Source organism: Linepithema humile, chromosome 7 (genome assembly GCF_040581485.1).
Source record: "Linepithema humile isolate Giens D197 chromosome 7, Lhum_UNIL_v1.0, whole genome shotgun sequence".
NCBI classification, from domain to species: Eukaryota; Metazoa; Arthropoda; class Insecta; order Hymenoptera; family Formicidae; genus Linepithema; species Linepithema humile.
In genome coordinates, this window is record NC_090134.1 from 911,667 (window position 1) to 928,517 (window position 16,851).

General features: G+C 36.2%; 4 protein-coding genes and 2 long non-coding RNA genes across 16 annotated transcripts; 2 read left to right on the forward strand and 4 right to left on the reverse strand.

Moving 5' to 3' along the window:
* Positions 1–164: 164 nt before the first annotated feature.
* On the reverse strand, positions 165–2,239 carry LOC105678398 (neuferricin). Of its 3 annotated transcripts, none has more exons than XM_012377692.2 (5): positions 1,311–2,239; positions 1,099–1,239; positions 685–871; positions 412–613; positions 165–278 (listed from the first exon to the last, which is right to left on the reverse strand). In XM_012377692.2, exons 1-4 carry the CDS (start codon positions 1,606–1,608, stop codon positions 421–423), a joined length of 819 nt encoding a protein of 272 aa, XP_012233115.1. In that variant the 5' UTR covers positions 1,609–2,239; the 3' UTR covers positions 165–278; positions 412–420. The 3 variants fall into 3 exon arrangements, with proteins under 3 accessions (XP_012233115.1, XP_012233116.1, XP_012233114.1); XM_012377693.2 differs by having other exon boundaries at positions 165–613; positions 1,311–1,533; positions 2,069–2,231; XM_012377691.2 differs by having other exon boundaries at positions 165–613; positions 1,311–2,238.
* Positions 2,240–2,543: 304 nt separating this feature from the next.
* On the forward strand, positions 2,544–9,082 carry LOC105678540 (4-galactosyl-N-acetylglucosaminide 3-alpha-L-fucosyltransferase FUT6-like). Of its 4 annotated transcripts, none has more exons than XM_067359483.1 (4): positions 2,544–4,569; positions 5,731–6,155; positions 6,441–6,595; positions 6,720–7,817. In XM_067359483.1, the coding sequence occupies exons 2-4, from the start codon at positions 5,871–5,873 to the stop codon at positions 7,648–7,650; spliced, it is 1,371 nt and encodes a 456-aa protein (XP_067215584.1). In that variant the 5' UTR covers positions 2,544–4,569; positions 5,731–5,870; the 3' UTR covers positions 7,651–7,817. The 4 variants fall into 4 exon arrangements, with proteins under 4 accessions (XP_067215584.1, XP_067215585.1, XP_012233408.2 ...); XM_067359484.1 differs by lacking the exon at positions 2,544–4,569 and adding an exon at positions 8,958–9,082 and having other exon boundaries at positions 4,598–6,155; positions 6,720–7,698; XM_012377985.2 differs by lacking the exon at positions 2,544–4,569 and adding an exon at positions 4,598–5,250.
* Positions 7,841–9,907, reverse strand: LOC137001152 (uncharacterized). The gene is made up of 2 exons (XR_010891276.1): positions 9,560–9,907; positions 7,841–9,492 (listed from the first exon to the last, which is right to left on the reverse strand). It is a non-coding gene; the product is annotated as an uncharacterized lncRNA (long non-coding RNA).
* Positions 9,089–14,129, forward strand: LOC105678539 (gametogenetin-binding protein 2-like). 5 transcript variants are annotated; one of them, XM_012377980.2, is made up of 12 exons: positions 9,293–9,425; positions 9,514–9,647; positions 9,907–10,097; positions 10,175–10,318; positions 10,390–10,602; positions 10,672–10,875; positions 10,947–11,115; positions 11,689–11,853; positions 11,966–12,046; positions 12,122–12,394; positions 12,479–12,832; positions 12,947–14,129. In XM_012377980.2, the coding sequence occupies exons 1-12, from the start codon at positions 9,305–9,307 to the stop codon at positions 13,151–13,153; spliced, it is 2,256 nt and encodes a 751-aa protein (XP_012233403.1). In that variant the 5' UTR covers positions 9,293–9,304; the 3' UTR covers positions 13,154–14,129. The 5 variants fall into 5 exon arrangements, with proteins under 5 accessions (XP_012233404.1, XP_012233405.1, XP_012233403.1 ...); XM_012377983.2 differs by having other exon boundaries at positions 12,479–12,740; positions 12,947–13,204; XM_067359465.1 differs by having other exon boundaries at positions 9,294–9,425; positions 9,523–9,647.
* On the reverse strand, positions 11,353–12,217 carry LOC137001161 (uncharacterized). The gene is made up of 2 exons (XR_010891286.1): positions 12,087–12,217; positions 11,353–11,611 (listed from the first exon to the last, which is right to left on the reverse strand). It is a non-coding gene; the product is annotated as an uncharacterized lncRNA (long non-coding RNA).
* LOC105678541 (3-oxoacyl-[acyl-carrier-protein] synthase, mitochondrial) lies at positions 14,117–16,537 on the reverse strand. 2 transcript variants are annotated; one of them, XM_012377994.2, is made up of 3 exons: positions 16,004–16,537; positions 15,401–15,781; positions 14,117–15,315 (listed from the first exon to the last, which is right to left on the reverse strand). In XM_012377994.2, exons 1-3 carry the CDS (start codon positions 16,200–16,202, stop codon positions 14,573–14,575), a joined length of 1,323 nt encoding a protein of 440 aa, XP_012233417.1. In that variant the 5' UTR covers positions 16,203–16,537; the 3' UTR covers positions 14,117–14,572. The 2 variants fall into 2 exon arrangements, with proteins under 2 accessions (XP_012233417.1, XP_067215586.1); XM_067359485.1 differs by having other exon boundaries at positions 16,008–16,149.
* Positions 16,538–16,851: the final 314 nt, after the last annotated feature.

Below are 16,851 nucleotides of genomic sequence, written 5' to 3' on the forward strand. Positions count from 1 at the left end.
TTATATAATAATACAAATAAACATTTTTTATAATATTTAGTTATGTAATTATATTAAAAACAGAGAATAAGCAAAAAGATTGATAATTTGAATATATAAGAGCAGTAAAAGGGAGCCCACATAATTATCGAATTATCATTACTTTAGAATGTATTACAATGCAATTAAATTGGTGAATTTTGTTTATTTCATAAATCAAGCAATTATACAAACTTTTATTTATTTTTTTTTTTGCAATTTTATGAAGACATTTTAGTAAATATAAAAATATAAGAAACCTGAAAAAATGCATGAAAAATTAATATTTTTAATCTACATGATTGTGTATGTGTATAAAAATAAGTACAAATATATCTAATCCTACAGATAAAGATGCTTAATTTACTTATACTTAATCAATTTAATTAATACTTTTTCACATCATGTCTCAGTCATCTTTCGAATGCATTTTGTCGCATCTTTTGCACAACCATCATATTCTCTCAACATAGCTTTATTCTCTTCATATTCTTTACTATCCAGTTTAACACAAGCGCATCTAAATGTACTTTGTGCGTCCAAATTCTCAAATAGCATTCTTGGTACTCCTACCCAATCTCTATCAATTCCACCACTGTGAAACGGAAAATGAATCATGTAGTCACATGTTTTCTTTAATATTTCAAATTGTTATTAAATTCCTACCTTCTTTTAGAACACCAGAATGTAGTGCCACTATCTGGATTCCATTCTACATTACAAGGTGGAAACATTCTTTTCTGTTTCTCCTCTAGTGACGTTTCCTTTTTAGCAAGAAGTAGTTTCTCTTGAACCTTATGAAATTCTGCAGTTGGACCACCATTTCGATTATAGTATCTGCCATACAATTTTCCTGAAAAAAATACATACAAAATTTTAGGGAAAATATCACATGTTGAGTTGATCCACCTCATGACATCTACGCATCAAGCATGCTTTTTATAATAAATTAGAATAGGATGTACCTTTTCTTATTCTTGCTGGGCAAGTCGATAAAATGTCAAGAAATTCTTTTGTCTTTTAAGAAAAAATTGTGAAGTGAATCAACTAGCTCTTACATTCCGTTTTAAATAATTATACCTTTGTAGATGTAATTTGTGTTATAAAACTGCAACCAATCATCCAGAGCCTTAACTTGTCTCGCCGATAAACTGGATATGTCATCCGTTAAACCTTCACCTTCAAATTCTCCAGTAATAAATGCCAAGGAAGCATCACGACCTGCAAATATACAATTCCATATAGTGGATGACATATTATGTCTTTCGACACAAGAATTTACTTATAATTACCTGTAAAGGCATGATAGTTTTCTCCAGGTCCATAATGCTTGTCACCTTTCGTCACATCAAAAACTTGGCCTAAAATCGAGAGATACAAACCGTTTTCCAGATTTGTGTATCGCCTCAATTCACTTGTAGTGAACATTCTTTGCTTGTCAGCGTTTCCATTTAATCCAAAATATATCATGTCAACTATATTCAACGTTCCATCCATTAAATGTGTTTTGATTTCCTTAACAAAGTCACGCGAATATAGAAAATATATAATTCCTAATAACAGCGATAAACGGAGATATTTAGAGAACATAATTATATTGTTTATGATTGTTTAGAAACGTTTATATATATATATATATATATATATAGATTCCCTCTGATATATATTTATATATACTATTCTCCGATTTAACAATTTCTCTCGATATAAATTTCAAGTTTCTACTTTATCAACGGTAAACGTTGAAAATCGAGCAGTGCTACGTGACCCGACCAGGTCTCATTAGGAACATTAAATCTGCTTGGTGGCGCATAAATCGATCCACATCGTTATTTATATTTCCGAAGAAAAATAAAAAAGTTAAATATTTTGAAAAATAAAAAAAAAAAAGTAAAATATTTTGAATACAATACATTATTATATATAAGTTAGAAATTAAATAGTCGCGTGAACGCAATCGGATCAGAACTAGCGCTTCTTGCGGATTTTCTAGGCGAACAGAGACATTCAAGGGACACGTAAAAGCATAGCGAAGCATAGGCAATGTTACCTCCGTATACGTGGCTACTTATCCACTCTTCCCAACGGATAACATGTTCTGTCACCGGCAGAATATTGTGCCGGCAGTTCTAGCTATGGACACAGATTTGACACAGTTTGCACTCAATGTCAGTGTTCCGATTAGGGACCGGTTTGTTTGCGCATGTGCAGCGATACAATTTTCAGTAAAGTGTCTCGACAAATAAAAAAAGACACCGTTACCCAGTTACATTTAAAGTAATAAAAATTTTTTTAATGTATTAAAAAATATATATGTACATATATATATGTACAAAAATATATTATATATATATATATATAATTTAATTATTTTATAAATATTATAATAAATAAAAAAGCCTTACCTTATTTATATCTTCCTAACCTCTTCCTGTCAAAAGTCCCGCGTAAAGTCCTGCACACGACACTACTGACGCCGTATCGCCGCACATGCGCAAGCAAACCGGTTGCTAAGTTTGCACTCAGTTTGATTCCATTTTGTGTATACCTGTGAGATGATTTATAAATCTTCTCGCATTCTTTTTGCATTAGAAAGTTATTTGATAAACTAGAAACATTGCGAGAGTTCAACTAGCTACTGCTAGTAATTACGAATCCTATGAATGCTGATAAATATTGGACCGAGTCGTCATATCTCCATTTTACAGATCAGACGATTCAACGGCATCGTGATTAGAACCTTTTGATTTACAATTTAATGAAAAATCATAAACCATGAGAAATAGCGCCCCCAATCTCATGTTTTCTGATTTAAGATGGCTTATTGCAGTTAGTAAGTTTTAGCACGTCACGACATGTTGATTTTACAGGTTGTTGCTCATGTCTCATGCGGCAACACTGCGATTGGGGGTGTAACAAGGAATTTGGTTTGGAATTCCACCTTAAGAGAAAAAGTTACAAAGTGGGAAGTTACAAAATGGATATCAGGTGAATTGCCAGTAAATTGATGGCTGCGTTAAAGTTTTATAAGCGTTGTGACCGAAAGCATGGGAACAATGGCGGATTTAAGGAAAAAGTCTGTAAACGTTACAAGGGGACCATTTTTAACACTTGTTAACATGTTCGCGTATTTTAACGAATCCCGATTATGTTGAATCTGACGACTAATAATTAAATTCGCTTTCGAAATTTCTGTCTTTCCCATTTGTAGCTTTTAAAATTATCGCTCCAAATAAAACCAATCTTAGGTTGCGTTCGGAAACACACTGTGTGCATACCAACACACAATAACCGTTCGGAAACACGTTAGTGGTACTTAATGTGCATTCGGGTGAATCGTTCGAAAACGTTGAATGAGTACCACCAGTGTGCCACGAAACCACTCGCCGAAAAAGCAAGGGGAGTCAGTGTGATTCAAGAGTAACGTTTTCGAACGTAACCTTAGAATGGCAAAGATATTCACTAGGAAAAATAAAACTGCTTAGCTTTGAAAATTATATACAAATCGCGATATATGAACCTACATACATTTATAAATTTGCATTTGTCGTATAATGTAGCAACTGATATGAGTACATATTTTGTAATTATATAATACTTAGAAGTGCGTGCGCCAAAAAATTCCTGAGATTCCTAAATTGAAATTAAAAAGATTGATCGTGGGACAAGGAGATCGAAACGCGAAGACAATTAGATTTTAGTGTCACTATAGATTGTCCGGATGACACGATCGAAATCAAAATATCCATCAACGCACAACCAAAACCGAACGTAGCCTTAATCAGCCAGAAAATGAAACGTAGCTTGTTGATACTTCTCATTCCGTTTATGTTCTTTGATAGTAGAATTAGTACCTAGTCTTTCACGATTTTATGCGTTACACGCCGCCCCGGGTTACTTTAAATGTTAAATAATTTTTTTGGGGGCTCTTCGGGCCGGGGCGGTGGGGGCTGGTCCGCAAATGTCGATTTGCTAGGCAAGCAAATGGTTGTTGTTCAGACACACTTCGGACGAATAGCGAACGAGGCGCGAACATAACATGCGTTGTTTCATAGCTTGATAAATCAAATTATGTAATGATATCACGCGCTATTGTATGTACGCGTAAAAATAAAATTGCAATATCGTAACACATTCGATTAAATCAATGAAGTATTACGCAAATAAAAATTCGTTAGGAGAAAGAATCGAGTAGGGAAAGGATCACGAGAAATGATATCTTGTTAATCAAATCTTGTCGGAAAAAAGATTAAATCATTATTTCAATAAATTGAAAGGTTTGTGAAACTTTCAGAAACTCAAAGTCGCATGCCTTTTCTAAATATAAATTTAGCGTCATTTATAGTTTTTATTGGAAGTGCGTCGACATCTGTGCAAAAAGTTTTACCGTAACGTGAAGTTTAAAAAAAGTATAATAAGCGGAAAAAGTGAAATCTGCAAGATTAGTTCTGGTGTTTCTACACCGACTAGAATGGATTCCTGCTTTATAAATAGTTGGCGAAAATAATTTTTCATGTGCATCTTCTGGAAAGAAACTTCTCTAATCAACAGGTATTTTGTAAAGTATTTTGTATTATATTCTTTTCTTATATTGCTATTTAATTTTTGTAAACTTTTAATCGATGAATTAATTTTAATAAATAAGCCATAATCGAGTTTTGTCGCCTGAAAAATTTTTATATTTAGGACTTTCTATAGAAATCAGTGTAGGATTTTGGCTACTGCAATCTGTCCACTTGCTCTATCTGTAAAGTGACAACGTGAACATATCTACAAAATTAATGCCAGAGAAGGTACAGTCTTTATGAGCCATGTTAATCTCGGACTTTCGTCCCTTTTTGTGCCCAGTTCAGCTGAACGAGAAGTGCTTTGATTGATAAATGCAATTGATAAGCAATCGCGCGTGTGAAGTTTACATTTACATTTGAAAGGTGTCTACCAGCTGATATAGTAGCCGGTGACAGTGAGTGACGTCTAGAGCGGAGGACGCTAGTCACGCTTGGCTAACCAAGACAATCGGGATCAACGGTCAGTCGCGCGACGATGTGTATCTTTGCTGTACCGAGAGTGCACCCGCTGTTTTCCTTCTACTTTCGATCATCCGCGCGGATTCATTTTCCTTTTCTCCTTGCGAAATTCGATATCTGATAAGTAGTTATCGGCATCTGCCGTACCTTTATTTGCGAATGGAAACGTGATAGGCAGAACGTATATCAACGTGAATCACCTTTTGTAATTTCATTTACTTTTTAACACTTAACGATGCAATTTTATTTTTGTCCACTATCTAGCTTCGTTCGATATTTAGTGTAAAGTTTATTTCATGGATTAATTGAAAATCAACAAAGTTAATTAAGTAATATATGGTTCATATTGCAAAGAAAAAATTATTTCGTAATTACGAAAATAAAATATTAATTCAGTAAGAGATGTTAATAGTTCTACTTTTGATTAGCAGTTTAACACTCTAGAAATTGCAGCAATTGAGATAAAATTATAGAAAACACATTTGATTAAATTTAATTTTTTTGTGGAATTATTATCACAAAATCGGATATAAAAACAAAACAAAACAAAATTTTTTTGTAATTAAAAGATCAAAAAGTGGTTCTATTTACATATTCTTTTATGTTTATTAGTATAGTATTTTATGTTTAACGTGAAAGAAACACCTTTGGATCACAATTTCTATCGTCAAGTTTTCTGTTTTAGTGCAACTTACCGCAAACTTATGACAGAAAGGCTGAAAGATATTATGGACTGTGGAGATAAAACCTGAAGGTTTGGTCTACTCCAGTTAGTAGTCATGCAACGTACATTCAGTATAGAATGAACGCCAGCCAGCGTGCATTATGCTCAAGTTTTCACAATTCCGGCGTCTTGCATTCGTTCTGCTCATCACTGTGACAATTACAATTTTCTGTAAGTTGTTACTGGCTCCAATCTTTTTTACTTCTGACAGAAGATCTCCCGTTTTTAAAAATGGACAGACATCCATAACAAAAGAAGAAAAAGAAAAACTTGGTAATCCTGAATGGTGGAAGTTTTTCTTTCGTTCAAAGATACTTAACGAACAGTTGATGAAAATGACAACTTTGGACGCGCATCTTCTGGAAAGAGGCTTCACCAATGAACAGGTAAAATGCACCTCACTCTTCTCTTATATTGTTTTTGCAAACTGAGTTATTATTGATAAGTAAGTCATAAATAAATTATTTTCGTCTTTATTTTAATAATTAAATTTTTTTTTAATTGTTGATCGGACTTTACTTTAAAAACGCGCTTCATAGTTTTAAATTTTGCTATTAAATGTTATTTTATTTTATGTCAGATTCTAATAAGAAAAAAATTGTTGCAACAACGACACTTTGAAAGTTTTAGACAAGTATTGTGACTTGTTTCTAATGAAAACTTGCTATTAGGTAAGGAATATATCTGCACTCGGGAAATGGCTTCTAGCGCCTGAAGGAAGTCCACCGCCAGACTCCAATGCCACTAACGGAAGCTATTTAATCCTGATCTGGAAGCATGGTTCATTTCTGGAGCGCAGACACATCAGACGCTTCACATTCAACAAGTGTGCTTTATCAACTTTAATGTTCTGTAGTTTATATCTGAAACTTGTATCAATGCTGATCCAAAATATGTCTTATTTTCGCAGTAAAAACTTCGACGAAAATTTATAACATAATATATTTTAGGTTTTCGCCGTGGGACCAGTGTTCAGTGCGGGATTGCATACTGAGTTATGACGAGAAGGATCTGCATCAAGCAGACGCCGTGGTGTTCCACTTGCATCGTACGAAGAGCCCGTCGGAACTACCGGTGAGAAGCCGTGTGGATCAATGGTGGATCTTCCTGACGGATGAATCGCCATTCCATACATTTTTGCACAACCGTCAGAAATTGTCTGATTACGACGGTCTGTTCAACTGGTCGATGTCCTATCGCATGGACAGCGACGTACCGGTTCCTTACGGACGAACGGTGCGAATTTCCAGCGATGTCTCGAGTCGAGACGCCGTCGTGGGGACTTCGAAGACCAAACTGGTCGCCGTAATGGGCAGCAATTGCGGTGGTCGTAACGGACGATGGTCTTACGTGAAGGCGCTGAAATCGTCGCTCCGCGACGACCTCGACGTCCTCGGAAGATGCCTGAATGGCAACAGCACCGTCTGTCCAGGTCACTTCGACCGTGACTGCGCCGCCCTGAACGCGTACAAGTTCTATCTGTCGTTTGAGAACTCCAATTGCCGGGAATACTTGACGGAGAAGGTGTTCTGGCAAGCGTACAACAAATTCGCAGTCCCGATAATAATGGGAGCGTCGCGGGAAGACTGCCGGCGATTGTTGCCGCCGCACTCCTTTCTTCATACGGACGATTTCGCTGGCGCAAACGCGCTCGCCGACTATCTCAGGTATCTGGACCGCGACGATGAGCATTACCTCAAGTATCACGAGTGGCGCGTTCGCTACCGGGTGATTAACGAGCACGGCTACTTCGGCAGCATGTCCAAGCACTACTGTCGCATCTGCGAGGCGCTACATTATAATTCCGCTGCACCGAAAGTTTACACAAAGCTTGAACACTGGTGGAGCAAGGACAGAGACTGCGCTCCAGCGACCGCTTAAGTGATTATCTAAGACAATCTAGTCTTCGCGAAATGCAGATGAAATTCAGTCAGTGAAAAAATTTATTAAGATTTATTTTTTATAATAATTAAAATATAGGAATCTTATGGTTTGGTCGTACACAGTATATGTAAATTTATCGAAAAATATATTTAATATTAAAATTATTTAATATTAAATTTATTGATTATAGATAAAAATTTTGAGAGCTTCTAAACGGTAACAAGTTACAAAATGAACAGAATTTTCATCTATTTTTTAGATTGTTTATTATTTGTATCAAACTTTTGTGTATATATTAGCTGTAGAATTAAATTTAATTAAGTGAAAAAGTAATTATTACAAAAAATATTTACAGGTCGGTACAATAGAGTATTTGTATTTTTGCGGTCATATTCGTCTAATCTTGCGTACTTCTTTTACAGCGCTCTCATATATCGCGCTTATCATGTGCGATTACCAAGTTATATGAGTGCAGAAAAAAAGTGCAATGACAATTACGACTGCGTTTCAATATTCATTGTTAATGAATTTTAGAACACAGCCAATAAGAAAAGGATCGCAAAAATATTCTGCTGTAAAAACTGAAGTAATTTTTAATTGATAATCAATTCATTATTATCTCACAATAATCCATAATATTTAAACAATAATGTATATAAAACAATTTAACACATATAAAGGAATGGCTCAAATGATAACAATCAATTAATATAATAGAAAGGCATAGAGAGCCGTCGCGGAATGTTAGTGCGAAATTATAATTTTTCTTAAAGAAATTAATTTGTTAGTCTACGTGAGACAGTTAAATTTGTACACCGATCTCTGGTTCGAGATACTTAAAGTGTACGAAAATTTTAGTACATTGTTCTCACATATGGAGAATCAGTATGTACTGATAGGAATTATTAGAAAGAAGGGAATAGAGAAAAAATATCAGGGCGCGAGTGGCTATATAATGTATGGCTATAATGTATATAAAATTATAAAATCTTTTTATAATAGTATAAATTTTTTGTTTTCGTATATGTAATACTTCAAACAAATTCATACTTGCCGCCAGAAGTCTCAAAGATTTAAAATTACTTCTTTTTTACTTATTTGTGTGTATAACTTTTCGAGATATGCAGAAGCTAATGTAATTTATTGTTTTATACCATTTAAAATTAATGTTTAATGCTTTTATCAAGCTAATTTGTGGACCAATATGAAATATCACAATAAATACCCTTTTCAGTGCCTTAAACTAAAAAAGTATTCCTGCAAAGATTAATTTCTGAAAATATCCTTTCTCCTTAAAATTCTAGGAATTTTGGGAAACACAATTGCAAAGGATCAGAGATTTTAAAAGCAAGAATACAAAACGAGGATAACACGTTGTTATAAAAAATGTTAACATACGAGACGGAAGTAGAGAGCGGTACACACAGCAGTAAGTAAAGGTAAATGTATTCTAGCTCTAAACTTTGTTTGAGTTGTGTTAAATTTCCTACGAAGAATCCGTGCTCTGGAGAGCCTCAATGTGTCACAGTATTCGTGTAAAAACATTCATCAGACCCTGAAAAAGGAAGAGCAATCAAAGCGAGCATAGAAGCAGCCGGCGTCTGAAACAGAAAAAGATCATAGAACCCGGATCATACCGAGGCGAGAAACGATGGCGAAATTGTTGGACGTTCAGCGGGACGATGACCCAGTGGAGCTGTCGAGCAACCAAATGCTATTATATGTCGACGACGAATTGACGGTGAGCGTTAGCGCTTTACATTATCCTTCCGGTAAGTCCCAACCGGCGATTCTTGGGGTCCGATATTGTCTTATGTAATGACGCCCGGCATGTTTAACCTAACAAATAAAGAATATTAGACGTTATAGGGAATAAAAATGAAAAGACGGAGATACTAGTCTTTACGGTTGATCGGGAGAACGTGAATTGTTTCAATGAATCGATCGCCGATTGTCCCAATCCAAAGCAACGTTCAGCAACGTCGTCGCCCACTGTGATAAGATGACATGATTTTTGCTTATACTCGAATATATATCATGTTTTCTTTATAGATAGTTGTACTTTCTTCATTTCAACGTTTGTATTGTCATCAACTCTTAACCTATAAGAGATTGGAAGTTTTATTTAGCAATACATTACACTGTTTGTCGATTTTATTATCATTAAAAGCCTTGGTTATATATGGGACAAGAAATTGAATGTCGAAGTATCAGTCATTGTATAACTTTAAAGTGTTATTTGTTTCTTCTTAGATGGTTTTGGATATAAAAGGTTTACGAGTAATCAGTGATGGTCCTTTAACTCGTGGTAAAGAATGGGAAGAATTTAAGAAAAAATACGTATTGCTGACGAAAGAAGAGCTTCAGGCGTCGTTTAAAGTTCCTTGGAAAAGTATGCTTGCCATCTTGGTCCAGGCAGAACCATGTATCGGTTGTCGAAGAAGGTAAGTGCTTCTTTTTCCTAGAATAATGCTTAATGATGAATATCGGTAAATGACAGAAAAGGGTTTTGTGGGTTTAGTGTTGAAAAAAGGTTTAGTGACTTGAGTAAATCGGGACAATCTGCATTGGATCCACTGGTTATTTCTACTGATGGTGTGGTTTCTATAAAGGAGGAAGTATTAAAATCACCTCAGCTGCTTTGTACAATATTGCATGGACATAGGTATGGAAATAATAGACAATAATATTAGAGATGTATATGCAAAATAATTATTATTATTTGCTTCCTTACAGTGCTAGATTAAATAATTTAGTAGAAAATCAGCCAAGAAATAGAAAGTCTCGGCGATGTGTATTGCATTCTCTGGAAATCCAACGAATGCGACCACCACCAAACGCGTGGAAGGAAGTATGGGACTGCATGGCGTTACCGTGTCAACAGGAGTTGGCTTTAATAGAGACAGATACACTTGATGATACTTTAGATACTTACCTACGTAAACACAGGTACAACTTCATTATCTTGATGTAGAATTATTTTAATAGTTTTATAACACGGTAAAACCATTTTACCAGATTTTGTGGTGAGTGCCGCAATAAAGTATTGTTGGCATCATCGCTTCTGACACGAGAACCAGAACCTACAAAAGAAAAAGGTTACGTACCAGTTTTATATTCCGGAATTAAGCGTTGTATCAACGAGCATCATGTTCACTTACCAGCCATCACTGAGTATATCGGCACCCTTATTGGCCGTGCGCAGCCAGAGGTCATGGGAAGGTACTAATGCCCAGAAGTAAATCCTTTTATGTAGTCTTCTCTAAGAAATAGTGAAAAACATTTAATTTCAGGGAGCGCCATGCGAAAACGTTGGAGGTCGCTCAAGAGGAGGTGCTTACCTGTTTAGGTATATGTGTTGCGGAAAAATTGCACAGAGTTTATCGACGACTGAAGGAAGAGGAGACCGTGTGTAAAGTATTAGCTGCTGTCGCGATAGACGCATTATCTAGAAACTTTCAGGTAATAAGATTTTTATGACAAAATATTGTTACAATACTGGTCATAAAAATCAGAACGCCAAGCTATTTTTATGTATGCGTTCTGATTTTTACAATAACGAATGGTTTTGTAACAATACAAAATACGAAAAGAGAAAAGCAGGCAATAAGAACCAACGCGCGGATGTGGGTGTGCAAAAATATCTAATTTATTAACAAGAAAATACGAAGAAAAATAACAACATACGTTTCGATTCGATTTCCGGTTCTTATTGCCTTTTTTCTCTTGTAATATTTTTTTTGTTCTGATTTTTACCAACAGCAGTGTATTAATCCTTTGCGGTCCGAATTAATTTCAACGAATAAGCTAATATTAAGTATTTCGTTTTTATTTTAACCTTTTGTTCTTAGTTTTGCAATCTTGAATCGATTTTGACGGCATACCTTTCGTTGATCTTATTAGTTTTGCGCGGCAAGTGAGCGGTGAGTGATTGCCCCGAATATCCCGGCTTGAGAAACTACAAAGGATTAAAAAAAATCTACGTTTATACACTTTATCATGCTACAGCAAAATCAAGTATTTTTTCTTGTGTAGATGGCAGTTGAGGTGAAACAAGGTATTTCTCAATTAGAACTATTGTACAAAGAACTTACTAGGGAAGAAATAGTGAAGCAACAGAGGCGCGAAAAGTTACGGCTAAAACGGAAAAAAAAGAAGGAACGTCGTTACGAAACAGAAGAGAAGGAAAATTCCTGTGACGTATGTTGTATATATTTCTTTAAAAAAAATGTATTTATATACTTGTAGCTCATATAAGAAATAACATTAATATATTTATCTACACATTTATCAAAGTTGTGTTTTGTCATAGTGTTCAAGTGAAAAAAAAAGCAAATCTCTCTGTATATGTACGGAATCAAAGCCAACAAAGCAAAACATCAATCGGCATAAGGTATACATGAGACTTATCTAGCTTCTTGTGTCTTACGCACATGTGCATTTTTGTATAGCATTTTTTTGATCTCAGTTGCAGGTCCTAGATCCAAAAAATAAAGGTCCACCAACGTGTAAATGTTCAGACTGTTTAAAGAAACCAAAAACATGTAGTATATCCCAATCGCAGAGTAAAGCAGAACTAACATTCCCTGTGAAAAAGACGACAAGTGTACAGAAGGCAACAGTTAAAAACAGTGCTGTAGAAGCGAAAGTGACATTTAGCATAAGTCAATCGAAACAAAGTAGTATATCTCCGAAACAATTACCTCAGGAGGATTCGTCGGATACTTGCGATTCGTGTAAGGTAACAGCACCATTTGTCCATCTCGTAAATGTACCCTTAAAAAAAAAAAGAAAAAATAAAACATTTTTATTTTATTGTTTCAAGGAAGGTAAAAAGATTAGTGACAGTGAATGGCATTACGAGAATAACTGCAAAGATTCCGTGAGACAGAAGTTAGATTGGATAACAAAGTCCAAATATGCTGACTTGTGGTTTTTGACGAGGATGGGGATAAAGAAACACTTCTCCAGTGAGCAGTCGTCCCAGGATTACGGATATTCTTCCGAACACAACATCAGTAGCTCTTCTCTTCCCAGCACACCGGAGGGTTCCGAAGTGGCGTGCAACGAATGTTGCGATCACGAAGGTTCTTGTCACGTTAAACTTAATCATTCCAGTTCTAGCATCTATTTGTTAATGGAGGGAAGTGGTTATCCGACACTTACGCAAATGTTAAAGGTAAATTAAATAAAATGTGTATAAAATGCAGAAATATTTTAGTTTCCGTTTGCCCCGCAGGAAGACTCGCTTGAATTCGATGCGGTAATTATTAATCAATTATTTTGTTTCCAGGATTCCTATTCCTCTAATTACGACGACGACGACGGCGACGACGATGATGACAAAAAGAGTTACATCCCTATCGAGGAAGTGTTAGAATTCAAATCGCGAATGCGTGAAGAATTTGTGAAAAAACGCCGGCAAGAACTCCGACAAACGCTTAAAGAACGTTTTGCTATGTTGTGCAATCATCAGAAACGACTTTTTATTCTTCAGTGAAAAATTCCTACTGGATAACTCGATACAATACAATGTTTCTGAATTTTTTTATATTGGTTTACTGTTAATAGCGAGACACGAACACAATATACTTTGTTCTATGAAAGACTGATCTCGATTTTCATTCGCCAGATCTTTCCCTAGAAATCGACCCACTGGGCGATAAATAACATCGCGTTAACAAATAATGATGCTAAATATTCATGTCGATGCAAATTTACATCGACGTAAACTGTGCTGTACTGTGAATTAAAAAAGGTGCCTCAAATATTATATCTATATCCATCACTGCGTTAGATGATCCCTATTTAATTTTCTTTACTATCTATTTATTATTTTACTATTATCTTACTTTACTATTATCAGAAGCGTTAATCGAGATTATTTTCTCATAGAACGAAATATATGTCTTTCAAACTACTTTTGTCATTCGAAGTCGATCTTCTGACGTGAAATAGAATTAGGAAAATGTTAAGAAAGCAGAAAAACGGTATAAAATTTATTTAATCTCTGCAAGCAGAGGAAAAAGATTTTGATATTATTTGATAAATAGAAAAAGATACCAAAATTAAAGTAGTTGATTTCAAATCGGATAAGCAAGTAATCGGTTCTTTAAGAGGAATACGGAACGCAAATCGAACCGCAGGACTATTGAATTTGATTGCATAAACCTGTACAATTGAAGCAAACGTAGATATTTTGTATAAATATGTCTTGGCTGTGGAATATAGTAGATCCGATTCCACTGTGTGCAGTATACAAGTTGTTACAGTTGTTACAAGCACTCCTATGATTACCGCGTACATGATGAGTATTGTATTTTCTTGAAAATTTTCATTTTCAAGATTGTTTACGCGATCTGATTACATGGATTCGCGTCCATATTGTAGAAATGCGATGGAAAATTATCAGAATCTTAATTAAATGAATGTTGTTAATATTAAATGAACATTCCAATATAATATATATATATATATACATATATTTTATTATATTCTGATGTACACCCCCTCTCTGTGGAAAACTTTCGTTACACACAGTGTAAAAACATTCTATATAAAAAATATCTTTGTCGTAAATCGTATTTACATATATTGTATGTTGCATAAAAGTTATTAAAAATATTTAAGCCGCCATCAACTGATAATCAGTTGTGTAAGATTCAATTCGTCGACCGAATTTGTCTATCTCGGGCTTTTATCTCGTTTCGTATGTTATGTATGCATAAATCTTACCTAAGAATAAGTCTCCTCCTTTGTACGAATTGAGCAACGAAAATATCAAGGAACACAGTTGCTCTATGTATTTTAGTTGTCGTTTTGAGTGCCTTCACACATTTTCAAATCGATATTTTTCGAAGAATTATTAATAAATGATTTCACGTTAGCACTGCGCGTATCGCGATAGTTTTCAACTAGCTCAATTTACGTACTGTGTAAAGCACAAACATGCGTTTGTCCCACCAAAACCAAATGCGTTCTTCAGAGCCGTTCGACGCGTCGTCGTGTTCCACTTTGCTTTTGTATGCGGCGTAAAGTTTAAACGTGTCTCCATGTCCAAGTTGTGCAGATTCAACGTAGGTGGTATGATGCCTTCCTTGATCGCCAAGATTGTGAAGGCAGCTTCTAGATTACCGGCGGCTCCCAGCAGATGGCCATGCGCTCCCTTGGTGCTCGCCACCGTCACGTTTTTGCTGTGCTCGCCCATCAACGACTCGATCGCTTTAACCTCGATCGTATCGCCCAACGGCGTTGACGTTGCATGAGCGTTCACGAACGTCACTTCCGAACTCTCGATGCCAGCGTCCTTCACCGTTCGGTCCATGGCGAGCAGCGCGCCGATGCCGTCCTCGCTGGGTGCCGTAATATGTGACGCGTCGCCGGACAGGCCATAACCCAGCACCTCGGCATAGATAGGTACGTTCCGGGCGAGCGCGTGATTCAACTCTTCTAGCACTAGGATCGCAGCGCCTTCGCCCATCACAAAACCGTCACGATCGCGGTCGAACGGCCGTGACGCTTCTTCCGGTGTGTCGTTCCGTGCGATGCTTAGTGCACGCAAGCGGCAGAATGCGGCAATGGCTAATGGACTGATGCATGCCTCCGCACCGCCGCACACCATAACGCTCGTTTCGCCGCCGCGAATAAAGCGGAATGCGTCACCTAAAGAATGCAATGTGTTAGTTCAGGTGCAACTGATGGTAAGCGTACGTGAAAGAGCCTTTTCTGTTTCTGCGAATTTAATTACCGATAGCGTGCGCACCCGTTGCGCATGCAGTTGACACCGAGTGATTTGGTCCTCGAAAGCCATATTTAATACTGATCTGACCAGCAGCCATATTTGGTAATATTCTTGGTACAAAAAATGGACTGACTTTGCTGTATCCTTTTTTCAGAGCTTCATACGTCATGCAAACATCCACTAGGTCTATCATACCAATTCCTACTGATACTCCGGTGTCACGTTTGTCATTTTCATCATTTGGTTTCCATTTTGCATCTATGAGTGCTTCTTCTGAAGCTATCAGCGCATATGCAGTAGCTGGACACATGGTACGTAGTTCACTTTTCGTAAAGTGAGAGTCAATGTTGAGTTCGCGAGGAGCATTTCCTTTTGGCACCAATGCAGCTATTGAATATGAATTGTTATTTAATAATTAGCAGTCACATCCAAGTGATGTTAATTATAATTATAATTCAAAGTTTATAAATTACTTGATATAATTGATACATATTGTTTTTATATAATTGGTAATATTTATTTATATTATACAGAATATCATACATACAAACATAAGACAAATTTCAATATATATTTGCTACAAAATGTGCAATATTACAAATTGCTCACCTACTTTACATGGTAGCTTGTCGTAATCCGGTTCGGAAAGTTTCGTGATTCCGCACTCAGAATTAATGAGAGCCTTCCAGGCGTTTTGCGTGCCGACTCCTAAAGGACACACAACCCCTATTCCGGTTACAACAACACGCCGTTTGGATCTTGCGGCAGTTGTCAATGACCGGGTGATGTTTAAAAATTGAATGGACATTGCGATTTTTCTGAAATAAATTTGCAGACGCTCTGTTTTCAATAATTACGTATGTTACTCCATTTATTCATGACTGCCAAAATATAACAATGTTTATAAAATCAAAGACATATAGGTTATGTTTCTCAATTGTGACCAGCTGCGATCTCTTTTAGGTTAAACGACGTTATAATCAATTATAATCGTCCGCAAATTTTTTAGTTCCGCTATATACCGTTTGGGGAACGCTGCGATCGCCTGGAAATTTTTTAGTTCCGCTATATGCCGTTTAAATAACGCTGCGATCGCCTGGAAATTTTTTAGTTCCGCTATATGTCGTTTAAATAACGCTGCGATCGCCTGCAAATTTTTTAGTTCCGCTATATGCCGTTTAAATAACGCTGCGATCGCCTGCAAATTTTTTAGTTCCGCTATATGCCGTTTAAATAACGCTGCGATCGCCTGCAAATTTTTTAGTTCCGCTATATGCTGTTTGGGTGACGCTGCGATCGCCTGCAAGTATTTTAGTTCCGCTATATGCCGTTTGGGTGACGCTGCTGTCGCCTGCAAATTTTTTAGTTCCGCTATATGCCGTTTGAGTAACGCTGCGATCGCTTAAAAATTTTTTAGTTCCACTATATGCCGTTTAAGTAACGCTGCAATCGCCTGC